Raw genomic sequence first — 27,805 nt, forward strand, 5'->3', positions numbered from 1 at the left:
AGTAATTCTTGAGTTTAGGTTAAAAAAATGGAATAAGAAGAACTTGTGTTTTTTACCTACCCCTACCCGCACCCCTCAAGCTAGCAAAGAATGTCTTACTAAAATTTTAGGAAGAACTTTATTGTGGCAATTAAAATCATGAAAAGATGTCATTTAAGTTAAATTAAGAATGATTTGATTCTTTATATGTTGCATATAGTTTTCGTCTTTGGTAGTAATCATAAGCATCATTCTTTTTTTTTTTTTGTTTAATGTTTTTAATGTTTTTTTATTTATTTTTGAGAGCAAGGGAGAGACAGAGTGTGAGTGGGGAGGGGCAGAGAGAGGGAGACAGAATCTGTAGCAGGCTCCAGGCTCTGAGCTCTCAGCACAGAGCCTGACGTGGAGCTTGAACCCACGAACTGTGAGATCATGACCTGAGCCCAAGTCTGACGCTTAACTGACGAACCACCCAGGCCCCCCCATAAGCAACATTCTTATGTGATTCTTCTCTTTTTCTCTCCTCAGATATCCAGAAAGTGGTACTGTAGAAATAAATGTCAAGGATCTTCGACCACGAGCTAGAACGAATTTGAAATGGAATGAACTAAATATTGGTGATGTGGTAATGGTTAATTACTCTGTAGAAAATCCTAGTAACAGAGGATTTTGGTTTGATGCAGAAATTACTGCACTGAAGACCATCTCAAGAACCAAAAAAGAACTTCGTGTGAATATTATCTTAGGGTAAGATGCTCTACACTGATACCCTATAATTACTGAAGTAATCAAGGAATGTAATTCTTAGGTATTACTCACATGTTCCTCAGTAAAAAAAAGATGTAATCTATGAAAGATAAAAATTTACATACTAAAAGAGAACTATTTTATACAAATTCTTGAGATTTTTTTTCTTTCCTTTTTTTTTTTTTTTTTTTTTTTTTTATAAGAATGGCCCTTAAATGTCTATCACTGCTTTAAGACTGGAGATACTATTTGAAAGCATCTTGGAAATAACTGAGTATTAGAGAAATCCTTGCTTACCTCACAGAGGATGTATGTTGATGTAGTAGCAGTGACTATCAGCCTAATCAGCTATCTGCAGTACTTGTAAGACTAGCTGAAATTTTCCTTCATAGTAATTTTCTTAAGTTTACAGAATTTAACAAGCTTAACGAGAATTCAAAATGTAAAACGTCACCCAAAATGCCAAATTACTTAACCGCTATTTCCATCATTAATTCACTAATTTACTTTTTGAAAAGTCTCTTAAACTGTTTCTAGTTCTTATAATGTTTAAGTAAACAATCTTGGATTATGTATTTTGTGCTCTGCTTTTTTTGTAGAATGAATTCTTAGAAGAACATTTTTGTTGAGCAGTGGGGATTCTAGAATGACCCTGGCAGTTGTGCGTGTGTGTGTGTGTGTGTGTGTGTATAAATATGTATGTATTTATATATGAAGCAGCCACACTAATGCTTGTCAAATTCTGATTAACAGAATTATTATATATAATATATATTGGATAGATAATAATTTATATGTTAAATATAATGGCTGTGTTCTATCTTGTAACAAATCTGAGGTTAAGCATCTGCTTATGGTTAGTAATACAAAGTAGGAGTCTATAAACTATAGCCTACTGGCTACCTGATTTTAGGAAAATAGTTCTTGGAATGCCTATCCATATGCACATGATCTATGGCTGTTTTTGTTTTGAAAAACATTGTTCAATGATTGCAATGCATACCATTACAGTAATGTGTACTGAAAATATAAGACTCCCTGGCTTGCAAAATCTAAAGTACTTACTTTCTGACTCTTGATGAAAAAGTTTGCTGACTCTTACAATAAAGAAAAATAATGTGAGGTGCTGATAATAACTTACACTTTAGAAAATGGTTTCTGAACTTTCTACAAACAGAATCACACTTCCAGGTAAAGATGTAACTCACAGACTTCCAAGCAGCTTGAAATTCTGATAAGGATATAAATCATGAAGAAAAAGAAAAGGCATCTATATAAATTGGTTATATAGGGAGCCTTATAATGTACTTGAGTACAGGAAGTACAAAAACAGCATGTATACGTAATAGGAAGAGGTAACAGTACTCATAGTATAGAGTAAAAAAAAAAAAAAAAAAAAAAAAACCAGCTCACTATTTAAAAAGTTTTCCCTTAGTGATTCTGAAGTACAGTTAGAGTGGAGCACCCTGGCTTTAGGGACTAGAACTACAATTGAGTGGAAATTATAGATAGGCAAACAATTAGAACAATTATGTGATGCCTCTCCCAGTAGTGCAACATGCTGTCCTGTAACACGTTATGTTCTGTCATTTAAAAAAATTTTTATTTAAAATTTATTTTATTACATTTACTTATTTTTGAGAGGCAGTGAGAGCATGAGCAGGGGAGGGGCAGAGAGAGTGGGAGACACAGAATCTGAAGCAGGCTCCAAGCTCTGAGGAAGCATTCAGCACAGAACCCGACGCAGGGCTCAAACCCACAAATCATGAGATCATGACCTGAGCCAAAGTCAGACACTTAACTGACTGAGCCACCCAGGCGCCCTTACTAGATGTGTTAGGAACATGAGAGCCAAAAAGGAGCCAGTGTGGTATGTGGCTTGTGGATAGAATTTTTTTTTCCCCATGTTTAAAAGTCTTTTCTCATTACTAGAAAGAGTGGATAAAAAATCAGAATGAAGGTATAAATGTGTTCTGACGTTGATAGTTTGGAGCTGTTCCAAACTTTGCTGTTTGTGACATTATCCCTGTGTTCTGGTGCTTATGTGCATTAATTTCTGTGGGACGCATCTTGTCTAGAAGTAGAATTGCTGGATTGTAAAACCTGTACATCTTTAATAGGTAGGACCAAATATTTAAGGGGCTGTATCACATTACACTTCTACAGCAGTATTAGAGGTCTCATTGCTCTGCATTCTCATCCACACTTAATTTTTTTAGACTTGAATTTTTGCTAATCAGGTGGGTGTAGAATAAAATAGTATATCATTATGGTTTTGATTTGTATTTCCTTGACTACTAAGGAGATTGATAACCTTATGTTTATTGTCAATTTAGATATCTTTTGTGAGGACTCTGTTCCAAACATAAATGTTTTGTTGTTACTAGGCAGTCTGTTATTAGGTAGTCTGTATTACTGATTTTTTTTATATTACTAATTTTTTAGGAGTTCTAATTGGGGGGCTTGGCCATTTCAGTTATGTGTAGAGAAAATATCTTTTATAGCTTTGTTCATGTTATGAATAATATTCTTAACCTTAAAACTATCTGAGGTGATGGAAGTTAACTTTTTGTGGTAATCATTTGTCAGTATATGTATCTATCAAATCATTATGGTGTATAGTTACACAGTATATGTCAATTACATCTCAATAAAACATGGCATTGGCAGGGGAAAAACTTTTTCTGCCCAGAATGCATTATTATTTTAAGCAGCTTTGTGGTTTTATCTTTCTTTAGTAGGCCTTTAATCCATTTGAAGTAGGTTTTTGTGTACAGTGTGAGAGTTTGACTTACCTTGATATATATGGATAATCATTTTTCCTCGCATCATTTATTAAAAAACCCATTTTGGGGGGCACCTGGGCGGCTCAGTTGGTTGGGTGTCTGACTTCAGCTCAGGACATGATCTTACAGTTTGTGGGTTCGAGCCCTGCATGGGGTTCTGTGCTGACAGCTCAGAGCCTGTAACCTGCTTTGGATTCTGTCTCCCTCTCTCTGCCCCTCCCCCACTTGCATTCTGTCTCTCAAAAAATGAATAAACATTAAAAAAAAATGAAGGGGTGTCTGGGTGGCTCAGTCAGTTGGGCATCTGACTTTAGCTTAGGTCATGATCTCACCGTTTGTGAGTTTGAGCTCTGCTGACAGCTCAGAGCCTGCTTCAGATCCTGTGTCTCCCTCTCTCTCTGCCCCTCCTCTGCTTGTTCTCTCTCTCTATCAGTAATGAAAAAAATTTTTTTTTGACAATTAAAAAAAATAGCCCATTTTTGAGGGAGAGAGGCTAAAATAAAACCCACTTTTCCCTCACTGATTTCAGTATCCCCTCATATCAAGTGACTATATTTGATGCATCCATCTGATGTCTGTTCTATACCATGGGTCTATGTTGTGTGTCCTGATAGCAGTTCCACACTTTAATGATATGATACAACAGGGCTTCCTACCTTGCTCTTCAGTAGTTCTCTATTTTCTTAGGTCTGTGTGCTTTTATTTGAGTTTTCCAAGTCATCTTGATAATTTAAACATAAAAACCATTGGGAATTTAATACGTATTGTGTTGACTCTAATCCATGAATGTGCCTGTTCTCCATTTATTTAGGTCTTTGTTTTTCTCATGTTTTTATTAGGTTGAACCACATAAAATGTCTTTGTAGGTTCAAAATAATTGAATGTTGGCAATTATATGGTAGATCCTGATTTAATGCTGTCCAGAGATCTGATCTTATATGGGTGTCTGTTATCCTTATTTAACTTCAGGTACTACTTGTTATTCCTGTAAATGGTATTTTTATTTCATTTTCCTTTATTAGTGGTATACAAGTAACCTTTGATCTTGGATCTAGTAGCCTTACTAGATTAGTTTTTTTTTTTTTTCTAAATTTTTTTTTTCAATGTTTATTTATTTTTGGGACAAAGAGAGACAGAGCATGAACGGGGGAGGGGCAGAGAGAGAGGGAGACACAGAATCAGAAACAGGCTCCAGGCTCCGAGCCATCAGCCCAGAGCCTGAGGCGGGGCTCGAACTCACGGACCGTGAGATCGTGACCTGGCTGAAGTCGGACGCTTAACTGACTGCGCCACCCAGGCGCCCCTAGATTTATTAGTTTTAATTTACATGTCGATTTTTTTGGGAATCTTTATTATTATAATCATCATGTGTGAATTATGACATTTTTGTCTTTTGATTTCTTTTATTCACCAACTGCATTTAGTATGTTGTTGAAAGGAAGTAATGATAGCAGGCATCTTTTTTCTCCTTTATCTCTATAAAAAAAACTTTCAAAATCTCACCAATATCTATAGTGTTTGACATAAGTATTTTGTGGATACTTTGTGTGGGATTTTTGCATTGTGTTAATGACTAAAATTTGCATGTTAGTTTTCCTATTTAACTGTCCTTTACAAATTATTCAGATTTTATAAAATAATGAGAATATTCTTTATCTTATGGTGGAGTTTTGTTTCCTTTTCTTGAATGGTATAACTTCTCACTAAAGCCTTCTTTGTGGGAAGGATTTTTATAATTGGTTAATTTCTATAATGATCATAGGGCAATCCAGATTTTCTACTTCTTGAAATAGAATTTTTTTTTTTTAAGGAACTAGATTTTATCTAAGTTTTATTTAAACTTCAGCTTGGATACTCTCTATTGTATTGAAGGTGCAAAGGAAGTAGTAAATATAGGACATGATTTTTAATCTGCCTTGGATATTTGATAAGGGAACTCGGAGTTAAAGTTCATGCTTGTTTCTATTTTTAATCTGTGACTACTAAAAAGTGAATATGCTTAAACTGTCTAGCGATCAAATTCTATTTTTAGCTTATCATTTTCTGTTTATATTTTAGCTTTGAAAAAAATTCAGAACAAAAGTTTAGGAGTTTTAAGTCCATTTTTCAAAATACTTTGTTCAGTTTCTATTGTGATGCATATTCACTTAATACCACATGAAGTTATATTAGTTTAGATATCTATAAGTAGAATTTGAGGGGCACCTGGGTGGCTCAGACCGTTAAGTGTCCAACACTTGGTTTTGGCTCAGGTCCTGATCTCAGAGTTTGTAAGATTGAGCCCAGAGATAGGCTTGTGCCCTGACAGCACTGAGCCTGCTTGGGATTCTCTCTCTCCCTACCCCTATACCCCTCCCCTGCCCCTCCTCCACTCATGTGCGCATGTGCGCTCTCTCTCAAATTTTTTTTAACAAAAACTTAGCCTTTAAAGACAAAAAAGTAGAATTTGAATCCTATAGGAAGAAAATCCTTTATCTAAAGCTAAAGTAAGCTATGGATGTACTTTATTTTCAGTGTCCTTTTTCTAGGGCTTTTTACTGACTAAATTTTATCCAACTCGTTTATCATCACATCTCTTTAATGATATTCTTATTATTGTACCATTCTTACACACTACAATTTTGGTGTCCATATCAAGTTATAAATCAAAGTTTACTGTATTTTAACCATATTGGCCTCTTTGTGGTGCTTAATCATATAAACATGCTTCTGCTTCAGAGCCCTTGCCATTTGCCGTTCCTCTGCCTGGTCTGCTCCATGCATATCCTTATTTGGCTTGTTCTGTGTCTTGTCTTGGTTGTTTGTTCAGACATCACTTCAAAAGAAGCCTTTAATGTTGTATAACATTACATATGTACATGCAGGGCATTGAATTGTTTCCTTACGCTTTCTTTGTGGTATTATCACCTGAGATTTCTCTCTCTTGCCCTACTTGTAGTAGTTTCCTGTTGTTGCTGCAACAAATTCATAAAATTAATGGCTTAAATAGTAAAACTTACCATTTTATAGTTCTGTAAGTCAGAAGTCTTATATGGATTTCACTGGACTAAAAGTGTCAGCAGAGATGTGTCACTTTTTGGAGAATCTAAGGGAGAATCTGTTTTCTTGCCTTTTCCAGATTTTACAGGCCTCCCAATGCCTTGGCCCATGGCCTACTTCTCCCATTTTAACGTTGCATATCTCTGACTCACTTCCCTCTTCTACTTTTAAGTTCCCCTGTAATTACCTTGGGCCTACCTGGTTAATCCTATTTCAAGGTAATTAACTTCATCATGTCTACAAAATTCTCTTTTGCCATGTAGTATAATATTTACCTGTTCCCGTACTTAGGGCATAGATATCTTTGGCACCCATTATTCTGCCTGTCATACCACTGAAATGTTAGTGCCTTGACTTTTGTTGGCTACTGTGTGCCAGGCCCTGTTCTAGGCATTAGTTATAATGAATATTAAGTAAATAGAGTATTTCATAGAATTGGAGATTAACGGTTTTCTTTATTTTACCATCTCAAATTAAAATATCTTGCTATTGGACCAAAGTTGGGTTCTTTAAGAGATTGAGTTTGAGTTTGCATCTACAAACCTGCATGAATCCTACCTTGTGGTTCAGTTCCTGGGATACTTTTTCTCCTTATACCCACTGATAACATTGAAATAGTCATGTTTATTTTTTATCTCTACCTGCTAGGTGGTTTATTTACCATTTATCTTAAACTGTGAGAAGAGCCGTTTGGTGTCCTAGCTTTATTTGAGGGTGTTTCTCAGACGTCTCATCTCAAAATTTTTTCTTTTTTATGATGTCATAAAATAGTGTGCCTTATAGTTGTCTTCCATTTAGAGTCCTAACTTTGGGAGTTCTTCTTAGACTACCCCATTGCAGGCCAGTTCTTTTTTGGTAGTACATAAAATAATGTATTTTATAATTGGTGGTTTATTAGATTCAGTTTTGGCTTCATCAGTTTTGTTCAGAGGAAATCGGTATGGTAAGCCTTCAACTGAAATGATAGATAAATGAAAAGGTGATTCTAGTTTTGAATCTGTTTTTGTGATATTTATTGTACCACCTAATGAAGTACATGGAAGGTTTCTGTTTCCAGGTAGGATGGAATAGCTGGCAGTAGATTAGCATTTTTACCTAAACTAGAAGAGCCAGCTCAAATAACATTATCATCTGTTATGTTAATGACAGCAGAGAGGTAAGGAGAACTACCAGAGCCTATGACTCTGGAATGGGAAGAACCTTAGAAAGCAGTTGGTTTTTGTAGTTGCTTTTTGCCCTGGGAACCCTTGCTAATAATTATGGATGTAGAGCAGATCTAGTTGAAAGCAGCTGGGGGCAGGGTGGAGACTGAGGTTTTGGCAGATGTTGGGGATGTTTCACGCATATGGTCTGTTTTCCTCACATGACTTTTGCTAAATACTGGGGTTTTGCTGGGCAGGAGGCTAAAAATGTAAGTAAAAAGCACAGTGGAGTTTTCAGTAGTCTTCAAAGGCAAACAGATTTTGTGATCACTGGGTGAAATGATCCCACAGAGTATACAAAAGGCTCTTAGTTGAAAACTGGATGGCTAAGACAAATATGTAGACTACATTTTGTAAACAGGCCTTGCCTCAGCATAGTTGCTGAATAAAATGTTAAATCACCACAGTATCTTCCCAGCACGAGGAAGATTGGTCTAAAGCCTCCTCTAATGTTTTATACTTATATTGTTGAATATTTTTGTTTGGTTTGATAACATCTTTATCTCGGCTTCATTTTTTATAATATGTTTTCATTAGAACTGTATTTCTAAGTTGAGAAATTTTTTGTCTGTGTTTTCAGATGCTGTTCCATTATGTTCTAGCTTATATTGTTTCTGATGAAACTTGGCTCATATTCCTTTTGTTTTTATCTTTAGTTTTCAGCAGCATTATTGCAATATGCGATTGTATTTTCTTTATATTTATCTTGCTATGGAACCAAAAGTATGCTACCAAAAGATAGGGCCACATAATCAAAAACCAGAAGAAAAATCAATAATAAAAATGGACCCATAGGTGATACTGATAATTCAGGTTATCAAACAGGATTTTAGAATAATTATGATTAATATGCTCAAGAAAATAAATGAAGATGGAGAATTTCAACTGAGAATTGGAATCTATAAAAAAATCAGTGGGAATCTATAAGATAATTACTCTAGAACTGAAAAATACAGTATCTGAAACTAAGACTTCATTAGATTGGCTTAATAGCAGAAAATAGGAGTAGTGATAGGCAAGTCAGTGAAAAATATCAAAACTGAAACATGGAAAAAAATTATGAGAAACAACACAGAAAAGACTGTCGGACACATGGGACCTGGCAAAAGGTATGCATTACATCTGTTTGTTGTTCCCAAAGAAGAGAAGGGTGAAAACAATATTTGAAAAACTAATAACTAGAATTTCCAGAAATGGGAGAAGATAGTCCAAATTGAAGCCCTGTGAACCCTAACCAGGATAAATACAAAGAACACACTGTGGCATATTGCAATAATGCTGCTGAAAACTAAAGATAAAAACGAATATGAGCTGAGTTTTCATCAGAAACCGATGTAAGCTAGAACACAATGGAACAACATATGAGAACACTGATAAAAAATGTTAGAAATACATTTCTAATGAAAATAGATTACAAAAATGAAGCAAGATAAAGATGTTATCAAACCAAACCTAAGAATCCAAACCCTTTTGCACTGCTGGTGGGAATGCAAAATGGTGCAGCCGTTCTGGAAAACAGATGGAGGTTCCTCAAAAAATTAAAAATAGAACTACTCTACGACCCAGCAATCGCACTACTATGTATTTATCCAAAGGATACAGGTGTGCTGTTTCAGAGGAGCACATGCCACCCCAAGGTTTATAGCAGCACTGCCGACAATAGCCAAAATATGAAGAGTACAAGTGTCCATTGACAGATGAATGGATAAAGAAGATGTGGTACATATTACTCAGCAATCAAAAAGAATGAAATCTTGCCATTTGCAACAACATGGATGAACTAGAGTATATTATCCTAAGTGAAATTAGTCAGAGAAAGACAAATATCATACGACTTTACGCATATGAGGACTTCAAGATACAAAACAGATGAACATAGGGGAAGGGAAGCAAAAATAATATAAAAACAGGGAGGGGGACAAAACATAAAAGATTCTTAAATACAGAGAACAAACAGGGTTGCTGGAGGGATTGGGGGTGGGGGGGTGGGCTAAATGACAAGGGGCATTAAGGAGACACTTGTTGGGATGAGCACTGGGTGTTATATATAGTGGATGAATCACTGGATTCTACTCCTGAAATCATTATTGCACTATATGCTAACTAACTTGAATGTAAATTTTAAAATAAATTTTTAAAAAAATCCTAGGAAAAAAAAAAGACATTAAAAAAAAAAAAAAACAACCGGGACGCCTGGGTGGCGCAGTCGGTGAAGCATCCAACTTCAGCCAGGTCACGATCTCGCGGTCCGTGAGTTCGAGCCCCGCGTCAGGCTCTGGGCTGATGGCTCAGAGCCTGGAGCCTGTTTCCGATTCTGTGTCTCCCTCTCTCTCTGCCCCTCCCCCGTTCATGCTCTGTCTCTCTCTGTCCCAAAAATAAATAAAACGTTGAAAAAAAAAATAAAAAAAAAAACCCTAAGAATCCAATACCAACATACTACACTAAAAGAAATACTAAAGAGACATGAAATACAGGAAAGAAAAAACATAGGAAGGGTAACTGTATGAGTAAGTTCAAATAAACTATTCACAACACACAATAATAGTGAAGTTTAAAATATGTGTAAAATAAAATGCATGACAACCACAAAAGATGGAAGTTGGTAAATGAAGCTATGAAATTCTTATACGATCAGAGAAGTAGTGAGAACTTAAAAGATTGATTTTTACCTGGTATATTCTCTAAGAGCCACCACATTAAAGAAATATTTTCATACATAATTAAATATTAAAATATTAACAAATAGGGTAAAATGGAATAATTATTAGAATAATTCAAAAGAAAGCAATCAAGAAGAGTAAAAGAAACAAAAAGGTAGAGAAAATAGAAAACATATAGTAAAATGGTAGAAACAAACCCAGATATGTCAGCCATTATATTAACTATATGTGAGCTAAATATTAAAGATCAACAGAGGAGATAAAAACAAAACCCATATGCTGCTTATAAGAAAGACTCCTTAAATATGAAGTCACACAAGTTGAAATTACAAGGATAGATGAAATTCTAGAAAGATGACAACAGCATAGATTTTTAATCTCCCTAGATATTCTTATACAAACATAGAACAACTAAAATATCTAACCCGAAAGTCATGGGCAACATTTATAACCATTCAGGGAATTGTGGTATCCCCTACAAACACCAAAATAGTTGGTGGGATAAATAACTGATAGCTATGAGACCTCTGTGGTATCAGCAGCCGTACAAGAGGTAGGAGAGGGTAACTGTAGCATATGTGATGAACCCAAGCACACTGAAATAATAAAACTAGTTCAGCAAGCTGTTTTGAGAATAACAGTTATGATGTTCATCTTTCAAAATAACCTGCAGTGATTCCTGCTTCCTGGTATACCACTTCCAAGAACTATTAACAGTTTTACCAAAAAATGAACTGGATTTGATTAAGCATTTCTAAATGCAAGGGTTGGCCATTGTTTTGTGCAAAGGGCCAGATGGTAGCTTTAACCATTGGTGGCCAAGTGGTCTCAACTATTCTGCCACTATAGTACGAAATGAACTATAGAGAATGCATAAATGAGTAGTTTTTCCAGTAGAACTTTATTTATAAAAATAGGCAGCAGACTAGGGTTTTTTTACCTCTACTCTGGATCCAACTATTAACTTACTAGAAATACAAATGATGGGAAAAAAACCTATTTAAATTACACTTTGGGAATGCACATATCAAAATCAAGTCTGCGGGGAAACTAGGACAAATGATAGCAGTTCTTCAACAAATTGTAAGCAAGAAAAAGATTGCATGGAAATTGATAGGTTAGAATCTTTAAAGCACAGGTAGAACTATATATATCATATGCTTAGGCAGATAGGTGATAAGACTAAGAAAATTAAGGTAAATAAAACTTGAAAGGGAATAATGAGATTGGGAGGGAGCATGTCAAGTGCTTCTGAGGTAAACAGTTCTATTTCCTGTCATGATTGATGACTGCAAGAATGTATACCTTATAATTGGCTATACTACACATTTGTCTATGCAGTTTTCTGCATTTGTGAATATTTGACATTAAAAGTTTTAAAAGGTGAAAGAATAGAAAAAGTTACCAAGCAAATTCTAACCAAAAAAAGTACACTTTTGATATAGAATGCGTTACAGAGATACAGAGCCATTTTATGACAGTTTAAGAATCCTAAATCTCTGTGTACCCAATAACAAAACTTCAAAAATATAAACCAAAGTTGACATGTTAAAAGGAGAAATCCACATATAAATCCATAGTCACAGCCAGAAAGTTTGAAGAAACTTATGCAAACAGGTATAAACTGTGTCTGTGAGGAGTATGGCCTGGTATCTGAAGGACTTTTCTTTTTAATAAGAGGTCAACTTTTTACCCAGAAACTTACTGTATTTACTGGAAATATATTTAAATCTTTTATTTTGATTGATAGAGTATCATTTTATCTAGTATTTAATTTATAAGAAAACTGTCTTGTTCCTAGATAATCTAGGTGAAGTCTATAAATTTTTTTCCTAATATTACACTAAAGTTACACTTAGTTTTGAATAGTAACTAGTCACTATTTGACTTTTCCTGCCATTGGAAAGCTCAAAGTGATTGGAATAGCTATAGTCCCAATTTGTAAATAGACAGAGTTCAGTGGGTTTCCTAAATGACTCTTAATTATTTGTATATGATTTAGATTTTGCTGGCAGAAGTTAACTTTTCTTCTTTTTTTAAACAGGGGTTCTGAAGGAAAATTAAATGACTGCCAGATAAGATTCGTAAATGAAATCTTTAAGATCGAGAAACCTGGAGCACATCCCCTCTCACTGGCAGATGGAAAGTTTTTAAGTATGAATTTTTCTTATGGATTTAGATTACATATATTGTACTTGATTGGTATTTTAACCACCCAGGTAATAACTTTCGAGAAAGTCTAAAGCTGCTGCAGATCATACAAATTTATTTTCATGACCATAGTTTTGATCTAAGATCCTTTCTAGTTTAGTGAATTTTTCTCAAATGATAAGATTTGTTTTTAAAAAAACAAATTTTTTTTCTCACCTTGGCATTTTATTGCCATTTTCTTGTTTCGTTTATTATAAATCTGTCCAAATAACATTTCAGTAATTTTGTGGCTACCTAGATTGATTTTTAATAATGAGACTTATTTTCATATGAGTAGAGCCTGACAGTAATGATGGTTAAACTTTGAATTTCTGGGAGGTAATAAATGAGGTTTAAATAATCATGAGAATATTAGGATGTAGCCCTACCTTTTCACTGTGCATATTGTATTTGCTTAATATCATACAGCTGGTTGGTAACAAAGGTTGGGCAAGATTTTAGGTCTTTTAATTCATGATTGAATTGCTATCTTTCCAAATAGATTACTGTTTCATACTTTCTTAATTCTGAATTTTTTGTGGGAAGCAATTTATTGGCTTTATGCCACATGTCAATGTCTAGTATTTTTTGTTTGTTTTTTAAGATTTAAGTAATCTAATCTCTACACCTAACGTGGGGCTCAAACTTACAACCCTGAGATCAAGAGTTGAATGCTGTATCTACTGAGCCAGGTGCCCCCAATTTCTAGTATATTTTAGAAAAATAAAGTTTTTAGGCAGACTAAAATGTTCTGCCTAACCTCTTCTTACCACAATTGTGCAAGATTACAGCAAGACAAGACCTTTAACAGATCAGTAAATAGACTTTCATGTTACCAGTCTAAGCCATTCTCATTTTTTGAGACTGCAATGTTGATGTATCTAGATTTGAATTAAGAACCTTTAGCAGTACTCTGTCAGGCTCTGTGCTGACAGCTGGAGCTGCTTCAGATTCTGTCTCTCCCTCTCTGGCCCCTCCCTTGCTCATGGTCTGTCTGTCTGTCTGTCTCTCAAAAATAAATACACATAATTTTTTTTTTTTTAAAAGAACCTTTAGGTGTACTCTGTAGGAGTACTTGTGTGGTTATATCCTAGGATTACAGGTAACTTGAGTAATTTGAGTAAACCTCTTTAATATAACTTAGTCATTCTCAGTAAAACAGTGCAAAACCAAGATAGATAAGGTTTTTGTCATCTTTCTATTCTCAGTACCTCTGCATGTATTCTGTTCCCTCTCATTCTCCATATATCTCTTCTCTGCCTAATGCTACTCACATTATAGCTACAACTTGTATGTGAAGAAATCATTTCAGAGCCACAGCCAGACTGCCACTGATCATATCACTCTTCATACCAAAAATCTAAGCATGCCAAAGGCATGTTTTTAGGTCTGTCATGCATCCATTACTTGTATGTTGTCATAGCTCCCTTAGTGAAAGTAAAACAAAATTGTAATCTGCCATTCATTAGCAACAATAGAGTCGAAATCAACTCTTGATTTCAGCTCAGATCATGATTCTCAGGATCGTGAGATTGAGCCCCATATTGTGAAGCCTGTTTAAGATTCATTCTCTCTCCCTCCCTCCCTCTTTCTCTTTCCCTCTCTCTCTCTCCCCCTCCCTCCCTCCCTCCCTCCCTTCCTCCACTTCCTTCACTTGCACTCTCTTTCTCTAAAATAAAATAAAATAAAATAAAATAAAATAAAATAAAATAAAATAAAATAAGGCAGTCACCAGTTAGAAAGATAGTGCTGAAATCAGTGCCTTTTCTCTTCCCCCTCTCTTATTTTTCAGATATGGTTTCCCATTTCCCTTATATTGCTAGATCAGTTCTGATATGGTAATTTTCCTCACAAATATGTTGTGTATATTTGTCAGAAATTCAAAATATAAAACAATATTAATTTAAAAACAGAACTCCCAAGAAGTAATCAGTCAAACTATGTATATCATCCTAGACCTCTTCCTCTATCTACATAATTCATCTGCAAAATTCTGCAGTGGGTGCCTGGGTGGCTCAGGTCATGATCTCACAGGTTCGTGAATTTAAGCCCTGCATCAAGCTGGCTGCTCTCAGCATGGAGCTTGCTTTCAGATCCTCTGTCCTCTCTCTTCTGCCCTCACTTGTGTTTTCTCTCTCTCTCTCTCTCTCTCTCTCTCTCTCTCTCTCTCTCTCTCAAAGATTAATAAACATTAAAAAAAAAAATTCTGTAGTCCTTTTTGAATTTTATATAAATTTACCTTAGTTTTCATAAAATCTTCCCAACCATTTCTCTTGACATTTTAATTTTTGGTATTGTGAACATAAAGATTTTTTAGTATATATACTGTATATTTTAAAATTTCAAGGGAACAGTTGGGTAGAAGGTGTTTGGATTTTAGTAGGTTGCCAGAGTTCTGAACCAATTGGCAAATAAGATAAAAAATCAACTGGGTTAGAAATGCTATTTCTAGGGGTGCCTGGGTGTTTTAGTCGGTTAAACGTCCAACTCTTGATTTTGACTCAGGTTATGGTCTCAACATTTGTAACATCAGCTCTACGCTGACTATGGAGCCTGCTTGGGATTCTCTCTCCCTCTCCCTCTGCCCTTCCCTGGCTCATGCGTGCATGTGCTCTCTTTCTCAAATAAATTTTAAAGACAAATAAAGAAATGCTATTTCTATTATGTTAAAAAGTATGTTGGGGGCATAACTTGAATGAGAACCAGAATGGGCTTGCTAACTCTTAACAGCCCTCCCCTTCCTACTTTAGCATATTCAAGGAAAGGTTTGGGTCTGCAGAGTACATGGTATTTAATAGTTCCACTTATTAAGTAGCTAGATCCAAACGACTTTAACAGAATGTAGTATTCCCTTGAAATTTATTTTTTTATTATGAATATCATTGTCAAATTGGCTTACATACAACACCCAGTGCACATCCCAACAAGTGTCCTTTTCCATGCCCATCACCCATTTTCCCCTCTCCCCTACTCCCCCACCCCATCCACCCTCAGTTTGTTCTCTGTATTTAAGAGTCTCTTGTGGTTTGCCTCCCTCCCTCTCTGTTTGCAACTATTTTCTCCCCTCCCCTTCCCTCATGGTCTTTCCTTGAAAGTTAAAGATACCTTATGATGCCCTGGTGAGTTCACTGTATTGCCCCTGGACATTTGGGGAACTTCCAGCTAGCCAATACAAATTTTTAAGGCAAAAGTATACATTATCCCCATGGTTGCAGGTAGTGATGCCTGCTGTGCCTGTGCTTTATCCCTGTAATTTTGGTAAGTATAGAATGAAGCTCAGGCATTTATTCTTAAAGTCCCACACTTGATTATTCTTTGTGATTTTTTTCTGTTCATTAAGAAAAGCTGTATGCTATCTATTTTCATGCGGTTTTCTTTATAAGATTCATAGATAATAAAAATTATTTTAAGACTGAGCTTGTTATAATTTTGTTCTTACTAGGGAAAAATGATCCTGAGTGTGATATTTGTGGTGGAGATCCAAGTAAGAAGTGCCGTTCTTGCTCCTGTCATATATGTGGTGGGAAACAGGAACCCAACATGCAGCTTCTGTGTGATGAATGTAACATGGCCTATCATATTTACTGCCTGAATCCACCTTTGGATAAGGTCCCTGAAGAGGAATACTGGTATGATTATCAGGGTTTTTTTGTTATTACTGTGTTAAGAATTGAATGTGAAATATGTATTTAAACCACAAAAAGATTTCTTAAGATATGTAATGTGTATTAAAGCACTTAAAATTTTATAGCCAGTGGTTTATTGGCATTGATAACTTTGATTATCACAGCTTGTGAACCAGTCTCTAGCTGTTTTTAATCCTTGCAGTCCTTCCTCTAATATGGAGTCTGTGTTCTTTCAAAAATGCAAATCTGATTGTGTTAATTCCTTTGCTTCTCAGGTTTTATGTTGCCGTGCAAGGCCTTGCACAATATTTTTTTAGTTGATTTCTCCAGGTGCATTTCTTACCATTTTCCTCTTCATTTTCCCAAATACTCTACAGTCTAGCCAGATTAAATATCTTTCAGCTCCTTAAGTAAGTCCAGTTCTTTCTCTCCTCTGGGTTTTTATACTTGACACATTTTCTCTTTGAAACCTATTCGTCTTTGCTTAACTTTAGGATATTTATCCTTCAGGTTTTCACTTAACTGTGATTCCATCTGGGAAGCCTTTTTGGGTGGCCTCTCTATCCCTCAGCTATTTTAGATGTGCCTGTTATAGTACTTAATAGTTATTTAAGTGCTTAATATATGCTAGATGCTAACAAAGTGTTTTACATGGATTATTGTATTTAATCCTATGAGGTTAATAAGTGGAACCAGGCACTAAGGTTAAATATACCAGCCAAAATCTCTGCTAAGTAGTCTTAGCTACAAAACAAAATCATTAGAAAAGAGACTGGGAAGAACATGCTCAAAGTAATAATGAACTTTTTCATGTCATAATAAGTTTTTTCTTCTTAAGCTTTGGACTATTGCTGGCGTGGAGGGTTAAGTTAAGGAATGACATACTCAGAAGTACGGGCATTCCTCAGAGATAGTACAGGTTCCAGAACAGTCTGGTAAAGTAAATATCACAATAAGGCAAGTCAGATGAGCTTTTTTGTTTCTCAGTGCATATAAAATTTATGTTTACACATGATGCTGTAGCCTATTAAGTGTGCAAAATACTTTATTGCTAAAAATGCTAGCCATCATCTGAGTTTTCAGCAGGTCTTAATCACTGATCACAGATCACCCTGACAACATAATAATATTGAAAAAGTTTGAAATATTGTGAGAATTACCCAAATGTGACACAGAGACAGAAAGTGAGCAAATGCTATTGGAAAAATCACACCAATAGACTTGCTCGATGCGGTGTTGCCACAAAGCTTCTGTTTGTAAAAAATAAAAAACCACACAGTATCTGCAAAGTGCAATAAAATGAAGTGTGCTTGTAATAACATTACAATTGGGTAGCTGGTGTTACTGTAAAGAATAGATTGTTTTCTTCCCTTTGGCCTATCCCCATCTGTTGGGAGGGTTGTTACTGTATTACCACAGACGCTGTAAGGGTGGGTGGAGGGAAGGGATGTAACTTCTTCCTTTCACCCCCTTCCTCTGCCTTGCGTGGTCACAGCCTGAATTTTACCATCTGTAAACATATTTCCTCTAAAATCTCATATATTTTTCTTCCCTTTTGTTTCTGTGGACAGTATGTTCCTGCTTCTCTAAAATGCGAACCCTTCTGTCTGCTCTCACACACAGTTCCGTATCCCTTTGCCTTTTCAGGAACTTCATTCCTACGGTGAATTCCTCTCCCAGATTGCCATTGCTGGGTTATTCTCAGTATCCTATAATCTATTCAGTCACACACACACACCCTTCCCTTGATCCCATTTCTTTGCTTCCTTTATGGCAAAGCTTCTCAAGAACTGTCTGCATTGGTAATTTCCATTTCCTCTCCTCCTGTTCATACTTCAGCTCTCCAATTGGACTTTCCGTCTCACAACTCCACTATATTTGTTTAAGTTAGGCTCACAGACACATTCCGTGTTGCCAAATCCATTGGTCCTGTCTAAGCCCTCTCTTACTTACACTTATCAGCTCTCTGTCTTTATAGATTTTATGATACCATATGACCTAATTTTCATCCTACTCCACTGGCCTTTCCTTCTTAATCTCTTGTTGGTTTTCTCATATCTACCAGATTTTGGAGTTTTCCAGAGCACTATTCACTTGCTTTTCGTTCTTCATGCTTGCTCCCTAGATGACCTTATCCTATCATGAGACTTTAAATATGAAGCTAATGGTTCTAAATTTTTGATATCTTCATAGCTAATCTTCCCTGGACTCTGTATTCCTGTATTCATTCAATTGCTTACTTGACAAGTATCACAAAAGTAGTCCAGCTGGAGATCTTGATTTCCATAAACATACCCCCTAAAACCTTCCTCCTCCCTCAGTCCTCAGTAAATACTACAGTCATCCTGTCTACTTGCTCAGGCTTAAAAGCTAAACTTCATCTTTGATTCTCTCTTTGCCCTCCTTACATAGTCCACATCCAATTATACATGAGCAGATCTTGTCAGTCCTGCATAATCTTTCTCCACTCTCACCCTTCAGTCCAAACCAACATCTCTTCCCTGAACTGTATAACAAACACCCAACTTGTGTCCTTGCTTTCACAATGCTTACCAGGTGTCCTTTCTCCCATAGCAGCAGAATGATCTTACTAAGTCCGAATCTGTTCAAAGCCCCCTAGTGTCTTCCTTTTGCACTTAGAATAAAACTAAGCCCAATGCCATCAATGACCTGACCCCTGCCTGTTCTATAACCTCATTGCTTATCTCTGTGCAGTTCAGAGTTGACCTAAACTTCAGCTTCCCAACCTTCATGTTTTTCAAGGCATACCACTCCTTCTTATGCCTCGGGACTTTTATACTTAATGTCTTTTTGCCCGGAATGCCTTCCCTGGCTTCTTCTCAAAGGAGACCAACTGACTCCTTTGGTCTCAGCTGGAATATCACTTCAGAAACTACTCTATCTAAAGATACGTGCCATGTTTAATCAGTCTTAACATCCACATAACCCTGATGTATTTCCTTTATAGAACTTGTCACTTCCTGAAATTGTTTCATTATATGTACTAGTTTTCCTTAACTACTCTGTACAAACATTTTGATCACATTTATCCCCAGTATCAAAATAGTGCCTGACATAGGAGGTTCTGAGCAAACCTGATGAAGGAATGAAGGTTTGACCATCTTTTCTATGTCTCCAAATCATTTCACCTCTGAACTCATTTTCTCATGAGAAATAGTACCTGCTTTGCCCCTAAGATCTCTGATAAAATTAGTTTTAAAAGTTAGCACATCAGGTAAAATTAATTTTGGGAAACCTCCTGATTTCTCAGTTAGAAGGGATTCTACTTGGTATTATCTGTTGACTTCTACATTTTAATTTTTGCCTTGATTTTGCATCTGTATATCACAACTTAACTGATTTTCTCAGAATCAGTGACTGACTTACATTTTTCTTTCCTGTAGTACTAAACAAGATATCTCATAATTAGGCAATTAGAATTAACTGGTGGGCATCGGTGTCTTTTTTTCCCTATAGACCATATGGATAATTATGAAATGGAAAGTATAGGCACATTTAAGATTAATTAATGCAGGGAGAGGCCAGTTGATCTTTGTTAGGGTATTCCTCAAGTTTCCATTTCTTGCTGACATAGGAATAGCCCCATCTGATTCTATAGACATATTTATTTATACTTTGCTCTTTAGAAATGATTTAAGGTAGCTTATAATGATATATAAGTTATAGTAGGGTAACCAACTACAAATAGGCTAAAGAAAAAACAAGTATAGAGAATTAAAAAGAGCTAGGGATAAGGCTAATTAACATAAACAAGCATCCTTGAATCCTCTATATTTGCTGTGATAGACTATACGTTTTGAGTTGGAGAGTTCTAATAACTAATTTGGATGGGAAGATGTATCAGTTGTATAGTTGAACTGTCTAGGATCATCTATTCTTGCTACTTTTGTTTTAATAATAGGAACTTCAAATGAGTAAATTCCATTCTCCAGGTTAGTGATAAGATCAGAGCGCATGCTGCCATTTGAATTGGACAGCTCTGGCTTTTGAACTGAATTTGAGATTCTATGATATTATAATCTTTCACATTCTTTAAAGGAATGATAAGGGTTTTTTTTCTGCTACCTTAACCATATAAATATTTTGAAAAGTTTAATACTAAAATGCCAGCTGAACATCTATATTATACACCAAGTATTACATCTTAAAACATTTTCTGACCTAGAAAGGCCATTCTGTTACTGGCTTTAATATGGTATATTAAAATTCCTTTCTCTTTTAAAGGTATTGTCCTTCCTGTAAAACTGATTCCAGTGAAGTTGTAAAGGCTGGTGAAAGACTCAAGATGAGTAAAAAGAAAGCTAAGATGCCATCAGCTAGTACTGAAAGCCGGAGAGACTGGGGCAGGGTAAGGAAGAAAGTCATCTTTCCTTCTTAGCTATAATGTTTTAACTGTAATGCAAGTTATAACTGTTTGATACCAACAGTAGTAGTGACATAAATTACGTTTGCCGTATCAGAAATATTAAATAATTTTATTGTTTATTTGCTATAACTTAATTATGTGTTAATTAAATCATATAAATTATGTATTAATTATGCAGTTAGGTTTCTGTTTTGTTCTCATTTTATTTGACTTTAAGATTTGGCTTTAAGGGTTGACATAACCAATTTGTCAAACAATTTGTTCTATAACTTGTAGGGGATGGCCTGTGTTGGTCGCACTAGAGAATGTACTATTGTTCCTTCTAATCATTATGGACCTATTCCTGGGATTCCTGTTGGGTCAACATGGAGATTTAGAGTTCAGGTATGTTTTAAATTGACTTTGTTGAAAGGGTAAAGTTGTAAAAAATTGTAGCAGTGTCAGTATCTATTGATTATAAGTGGGCTAATCTAGGTTGTATCGCATGGCATTCAGTTGTTACAATGAAAGATTCTCTATAGGATGGGTAGACTCTTCCACATAGTTTAACAGGTCCATACATCATGGAATTAGGCATCAGCTGTGCTTTTTTTAATCATTTTTACTGTTTTCTAGATATGATAGTTAACATTATTAAACTTTCTAGAGAATTTTTCTTGCTGAGAATTTAATATTTGAAATATTAGGGGTTTCTTTCTTTAAAATTTGTGGTAACTTCTCATTTAATGTTATTGAAGTCCAAGAAAGCTCATTCCGGGTGTTTTGTTTGTAGTTTATCCTCCGGAATGAATGTTAAGTTGTTGGTCAAAGGAAGTGCCAGGTGATTCAATGATAAAATCACTTGTCACATCTTTTCCTGTTGTATTCATTTCTAATTTCTTTATTATAAAGGTAATTTTATCATTATAGAGATTTTAAAAGTTTTTTGTCCTCATTTTCTGTTTCTCAGGCACCACCACTTTGAAGTTTTAGCTGTTTCTTCTAGATTTACCTCCTTATTTCTAAGTAGCATGTTTATACTGCTTTTGTCTTTGTATTTTAGTTTTATTAACTTCTTTCTATGGTTGATGAGCATTAAGTTTAACACACTGTGTGTCTTCCCATGTTTGCAATGGTTATATTACAATTTTGGCTAAATACATATGCATGTTGTATAGTATGACTCAAATCTTTAAATACAGTAAAAAATACTACAAATAAATACAATATAATATAAATACAATAAAAAGTACACTTAGCATATTTTTAATTGCCTTGGGTTTTTGTTTGCTTCATTCTTTTTTTATATACCTGTCACTAATTCATTCCCAAACTTTAAAAGCCCCCATTAATACTGTCTCAGATGCATTTGCAGTTGTTAGCCTGAGCAGTTAGAAGAATGGATTTGCCATTTAGGAAGTGGGGAAGAATCAGAAAAGATTTATTGTCATCAGGATTGATGAGGTTGAGAATCAGGTGGTCCCATCTTCTGAAGTACCTGGTGTTTTCAAGGCTTACACTCAGGTTCTGAGGCTTTTATTAGCTTCTCACTGGCTTCTAATGTGTGTCTTTCCCTGCCCCACTGTGCACCGTCCAGGGAATTTGAGGAACACAAAGTAACGCTGTTTTAGTGAGCCAAAATTGAAGATCTATGGGGAGAAGCAGTAGGCCATTGTAGTAGAATAGCATGATTAAACTGACGAATTGGGTAGCATGTTTGGGTAACATTGAGTAGTTTTGGTTCAAACATTTGCTCTATGAAGGAGAAGCTGGAGAAGATAAGAGTTAAGGCTGGGAACATGCAGAAGAATGAAACTGGACCACTTTCTTACACCACACACAAACATAAATTAAAAATGGATGAAAGATTTAAATGTGAGACAGGAAACCATCAAAATCCTAGAAGAGAAAACAGGCAGCAACCTCTTTGACCTCAGCCATAGCAACTTCTTACTTGACATGTCTCCGGAGGCAAGGGAAATAAAAGCAAAAAATGAACTGTTGAGACCTCATCAAGATAAAAAGCTTCTACACAGCAAGGGACACAGTCAACAAAAGTAAAAGGCAAGCAACAGAATGGGAAAAGATATTTTTAAATGACACATCAGTTAAAGGGTTAGTATCCAAAATCTATAAAGAACTTACCAAACTCAGCACCCAAAAAAGAAATTATCCAGTGAAGAAATGGGCAGAAGACATGAATAGACCCTTTTCCAAAGAAGACATCCAGGTGGCCAACAGACACATGAAAGATGCTCAACATCACTCATCATGAGGGAAATACAAACCAAAACCACATTGAGATACCACCTCATACCAGTTAGAGTGGCTAAATTTAACAACTCAGACAGCAACAGATGTTGGCAAGGATATAGAGAAAGGGGAACTTTCTTGCTCTGTTGGTCGGAATGCAAACTGGTGCAGTCACTCTGGAAAACAGTGTGGAGGTTCCTCAAAAAATTAAAAATAGAAGTACCCTGCGACTCAGCAGTAGCTCTACTAGCAATTTATCCTGAGGGTACAAGAGTGCTGATTCATAAGGGCACATGTACCCCAATGTTTATAATAGTGCTATCAACAATAGCCAAATTATGGAAAGAGCCCAAATCAACTGATGAATGGATTAAGAAGATGTGGTGTATGTATGTATGTGTGTATATATATATACACACACAAACACACACACACACACATACACATACACACATACACACACACACACTAGAATACTACTCAGCAATTTAAAAGAATGAAATCTTGCCATTTGCAACAATATGGATGGAACTGGAGGGTATTATGCTAAGTGAAATAAGTCAGTCAGAAATAGGTATCATATGATTTTCATTCATACGTGGAATTTGAGAAACAGAAGAACATAGAGGAAGGGAAGAAAAATAAGTTACAGAGATAGAGGCAAACCATAAAAGACTCTTCAATACAGAGAACAAACTGAGGGTTGATGGGGTGGGGGGTTGAGGGGGCAGGAAAAATGGGAGATGGGCATTGAGGAGGGCACTTGTTGGGATGAGCACTGGGTGTTATATATAAGTGATCAATCACGGGAATCTAATCCTGACGCCAAGACTACACTGTATACAGTGTTAGCTAACGTTGCGATAAATTACTTTAAAAAAAAAAAAAAGTTAAGGCTGGGAAAGCAGATAGGAGCCAGATTGAGAGAGAGTAATGTGTAATACTTAATTTGGGCTTGGTATACAATAAGACCATTTAATATATTTTAAGCAGTTGAATATTAAAAGCAGAATTGTTCTTAAAAGTATTTTCTGTTTGTGATCGGTAGAATGGGGTTTGAAGGGAAAAAACTGGAGGCAGTGAAAAAGGGGGTTAATGACATTCATGACTCAAACTAAGATTATAGCAGAAGTAGAAAAGTAAAGACTTGAGAGATTTAGGAGATTGAATCAGCAGTATTTGTGACCAAATGTGTTTTAAGAATAGAGAAGTATGATGCAAAAATGACTCTTGCCTTTCTCATGTGGCTAGGGAGCAGTGCCATAATTAAAGACAAGAAATAAGGTGGGGAGGGATCTCGGCCACTGATAGCAAATTCTGTTTGACCCAAGTTGAGCTGGAATGACCGGTAGACATAAAATGATGATTATTTAATAATTATTTTGAAACTTGGAATTCTAGATCTGAGCAGTTTTAAGAGTCATCAGCTTAGTACCTAAGGGATATGTAGTTAGAAAGAAGTAAAGTCGGGGAGGAAAGATAGAACTCTGGGTGACATTCAGTTCTTAGTTGGAGGGTTTTAGGATCCAATAATATATACGAAAGCATTTTGTAAACATAACTGTTCAAAGGTATTTTGAGACTCTCTTTATTTCATAGGTGAGCGAAGCGGGTGTCCATAGGCCCCATGTTGGTGGAATTCATGGTCGAAGTAATGATGGGGCTTATTCTCTTGTCCTTGCTGGTGGATTTGCGGATGAAGTAGTAAGTCATAATACAACCTTGTTCTTTAGAACCATTCTTAATCATTCAGTAAAATACAGAAGTTTTGTGTAGGGTGTATAAAACCCCATCTTTTTTTAGCATAGTTTTTATGTTGAAGTGGTCACTTCTATATAAGTTATAAGAAAAGTCAATTGACAGTCTTCAATCTTTACAAGTGTTGATTTATGTGTACATGTGGTTGCTGATTATTGCAATGAAAACATACTTTACAGAGCTCATTTTTTTAATTAAACTTTTTATTTTGGGATATTGCAGATTGACATGTAGCATTAGAAATACTACAGAGATCTCTGTGCTCTTTACGCATTTTCCTCCCAATGGTAACATCTTGCAAAACTGTAGTACAGTATCACAACCAGGATATTGACATATTGATACATTCAGGTCACTGAACATTTCCCTTAACCACAAGTATCCCTCATTGTGCCCTTTGATAACCACACATACTGTATCTGCTCTCCCTCAACCCATCCCTAACCCCTGACGACCACTAATCTGTTCTCCATTCCTATAATTTTGTTGCTTCAAAGATTTTTATAATTGGGGTCATCTGGGCGTCTCAGTCCATTATGTGTTTGACTCTTGATTTTGGCTCAGTTTTGGCTCAGTGAGATTATGATCTCACAGTTGTGAGGCTGGGCTCCACACTGATCATGGAGCCTGCTTAAGATTCTCTCTCACTCTCCCTCTGCCCCTCCCCCATTTACATACTCTCACTCTCTCTCAAAAAAATAAATAAATAAATAATTTTTATGAGTGGAATCATACAGTATGTGACCTTTGGGAATGGTACTTTTTGCCCAGCATAATTCTCAAATTGTGGCATGTATTAATATTTTATTCCTTTTTTATTGCTGAGTAGTATTCCACGATATAGGTATAACACAGTTTAACCATTCACTCATTGAAGAACATTCAGGTTGGTATAGTTTTTGACTTTACAGATGACTGTGATAAATGTTTGAGTACAGGCTTTTGTTGTTTTTTGTTTTTTATAAACGTAACTCTTCATTTCTCTGTGATGAATGCCCAGAAGTGTACTGTTGGGTTATATGGTAGTTGAACATTTAGTTTTTTAGGAAGCTGCCAAATTGTTTTCCAGAGGGATTATACTACTTTACATTCCTATTATCAGTGTGTAAGTGATTCAGTTTCTCTGCATTCTTACCAGCATTCAATGTTGTTGCTTTATTTTACTTTAGCCATTCTGATACGTATGTAGTGAGATCTCCTTGTGGTTTTAGTTGACAGTTCCCAAATGGCTGATGATGTTAGGCATGATTTATTTGCTTTTTTGCTGTGTGTAGAGCCTCCTTGGTGGTATATCTTCAGGTCGTTTGCCCATTTTTCTAATTGGGTCACATTTGGTTTGCTGTTCATTAAATGTGTACTTTACATGTATTTTCTCCCATTTTGTTTCATTGGTTTGTTTTCATGGTATATTATTATGATGAATTAGAATAGCTATGGAGAAGCCAAGATGTAGTATGCTTTCAGACAAAGGTAGAAAAGTTTGCCGTTTTTCTGACTGGCAGATTTGGCAGTACATTTGCATTAGCATGGCAAAGGAAACTGAAAATGGAAATATTCAAGTTAAGTCTTTGAGTACTCCTTTAACATGTATATTTTGAAGTTGTATTTTTCAGAAATACAAAGGGTGTTGTATAGTTTATTACAGTAGGCACTTATTTTTTTTAAGGCTCTGTAAGAAAACAAGCCAAGAGTAGAAACTCTTTAACATGTTTTTAGCATCGACCCAGTTGTGTTTGATCTGGAGTCTCACATTTGTGTGTGAGACTTGCCTAATTATTTTACCCCAGTGAACCTCAGTTTCCCCATGTGTAAAATAGAGAAAATAGTATCACCATTTTATATCAAAATAATTGATGTTAAATGAGGTAATTTATGTAATCTTGGAACATAACAAGAATTCAAATAATTGTATTGTCTATAGCAGATTATCTTAAATATATGAAACATAAACATGTAAAGTTGAAAATGAGTGCTAATTGAATTCAGATGGGTATTATTACTTCCCTTTTTCCCCATCTTTTGAATATAGTTACTAATCAAACATTAAACATTTGCAGTACTGATGAGCTCTCAATGATGTGTATTAAGCAGTTAAAGAATGTTAAATAATGTAAGAATATTTTAAGGCTAAAACACATAGGCTTAGTTCACCAACTAAGATGTATCTGGAGATGTTAATATATTTTATAAGCATTTTCAATCTTTTCCTCTTTTATCATAGGCAGATCATATGTACAGAAATAGGTGGAGGAAACCTGAATAAGCTCTTTTTTTTTTTTTTTTTTTTGGTTAGAAAATGATTTGTTTTGAAACCTTTAATTTAGTTTAACATCCATGGAACCAGTGATCTTTGTTCTGTCCAGATGAATGGACATGAAACTACTGAATACCTGTTGATAAACTGGTTAATATTTTAGTCCAGTAACTTGACAATCAAATGCTAGTTTTAGTGCCCTTTGTGACCTCACTTAAGGAATGAGGATCCACAAAGCTGGTCTGCCTTTTAGTTGTCTTGAGAAGTAGTTTTCTTAGTGATAGGAACAGATTCTGGAACTAAACAGTTAGGGTTTGTGTCCTGGTGCCATCTTTTACTAGCTAAGTGACTTTAGGGAAGTTAATGAACCTCTTCCTCATCTATAAAATAAGGCTTTATGATACTTTACATCACAGGGTTGATGTGAGGGTAAAAAGAATCCATGTAAAATCTTAGCCTAACCACACACACACACACACACACACACACACACACACACACAGTAAGTGGAAGTGTTACCAGCAGTAGTGGTAGTATCCAGTTTTGCAAACATGTAAGGAGTATTAGAAGAGAGAAACTCACAGAAATTGCAACTGTATTCTATCTAAATAGCCTTGAATTAAGGAATCATCAAAGGTGTCTGAGAAAAGTTTAATGATGTTAACTATGCTTTAGGATATTTATCTGATAGTCTTTGGCGGGGGGTGTTGAGAAGATTTGAGATGAACTCCTTTTGCTTGATAAAGGTGATGGCAGGAATGGGAACATCCAGCTTATTGTGTTAGCTGCTTTACAACTTGAAAAAAGAGTAGAGACTGGGAAATTGAGTCACTGTGGGGCAGTGGTATGTCCCCTCTATAAATGATGACTTCTTATGTGAGGGGTTCTCAGACAGCAGTCTTTAGGCTACTGGCTCACAGGGGTACATGGACTTAAAGATGTAAT

The 27,805-nt window shown here is 35.6% G+C and overlaps 1 protein-coding gene across 1 annotated transcript in view; it reads left to right on the forward strand.

The window, feature by feature from the left end:
* UHRF2 (ubiquitin like with PHD and ring finger domains 2) overlaps positions 1-27,805 on the forward strand; it is a 79,347-nt gene that overhangs the window by 36,189 nt on the left and 15,353 nt on the right. Inside the window, exons 4-9 of the mRNA XM_003995480.6 lie at positions 508-726; positions 12,458-12,567; positions 16,046-16,232; positions 20,475-20,598; positions 20,893-21,000; positions 24,448-24,552. Coding sequence (XP_003995529.1) covers positions 508-726; positions 12,458-12,567; positions 16,046-16,232; positions 20,475-20,598; positions 20,893-21,000; positions 24,448-24,552 — 853 coding nt within the window. The remainder of the gene's footprint in view (positions 1-507; positions 727-12,457; positions 12,568-16,045; positions 16,233-20,474; positions 20,599-20,892; positions 21,001-24,447; positions 24,553-27,805) is intronic.

Source organism: Felis catus, chromosome D4, assembly GCF_018350175.1.
Source record: "Felis catus isolate Fca126 chromosome D4, F.catus_Fca126_mat1.0, whole genome shotgun sequence".
In the NCBI taxonomy this organism is placed as follows: domain Eukaryota; kingdom Metazoa; phylum Chordata; class Mammalia; order Carnivora; family Felidae; genus Felis; species Felis catus.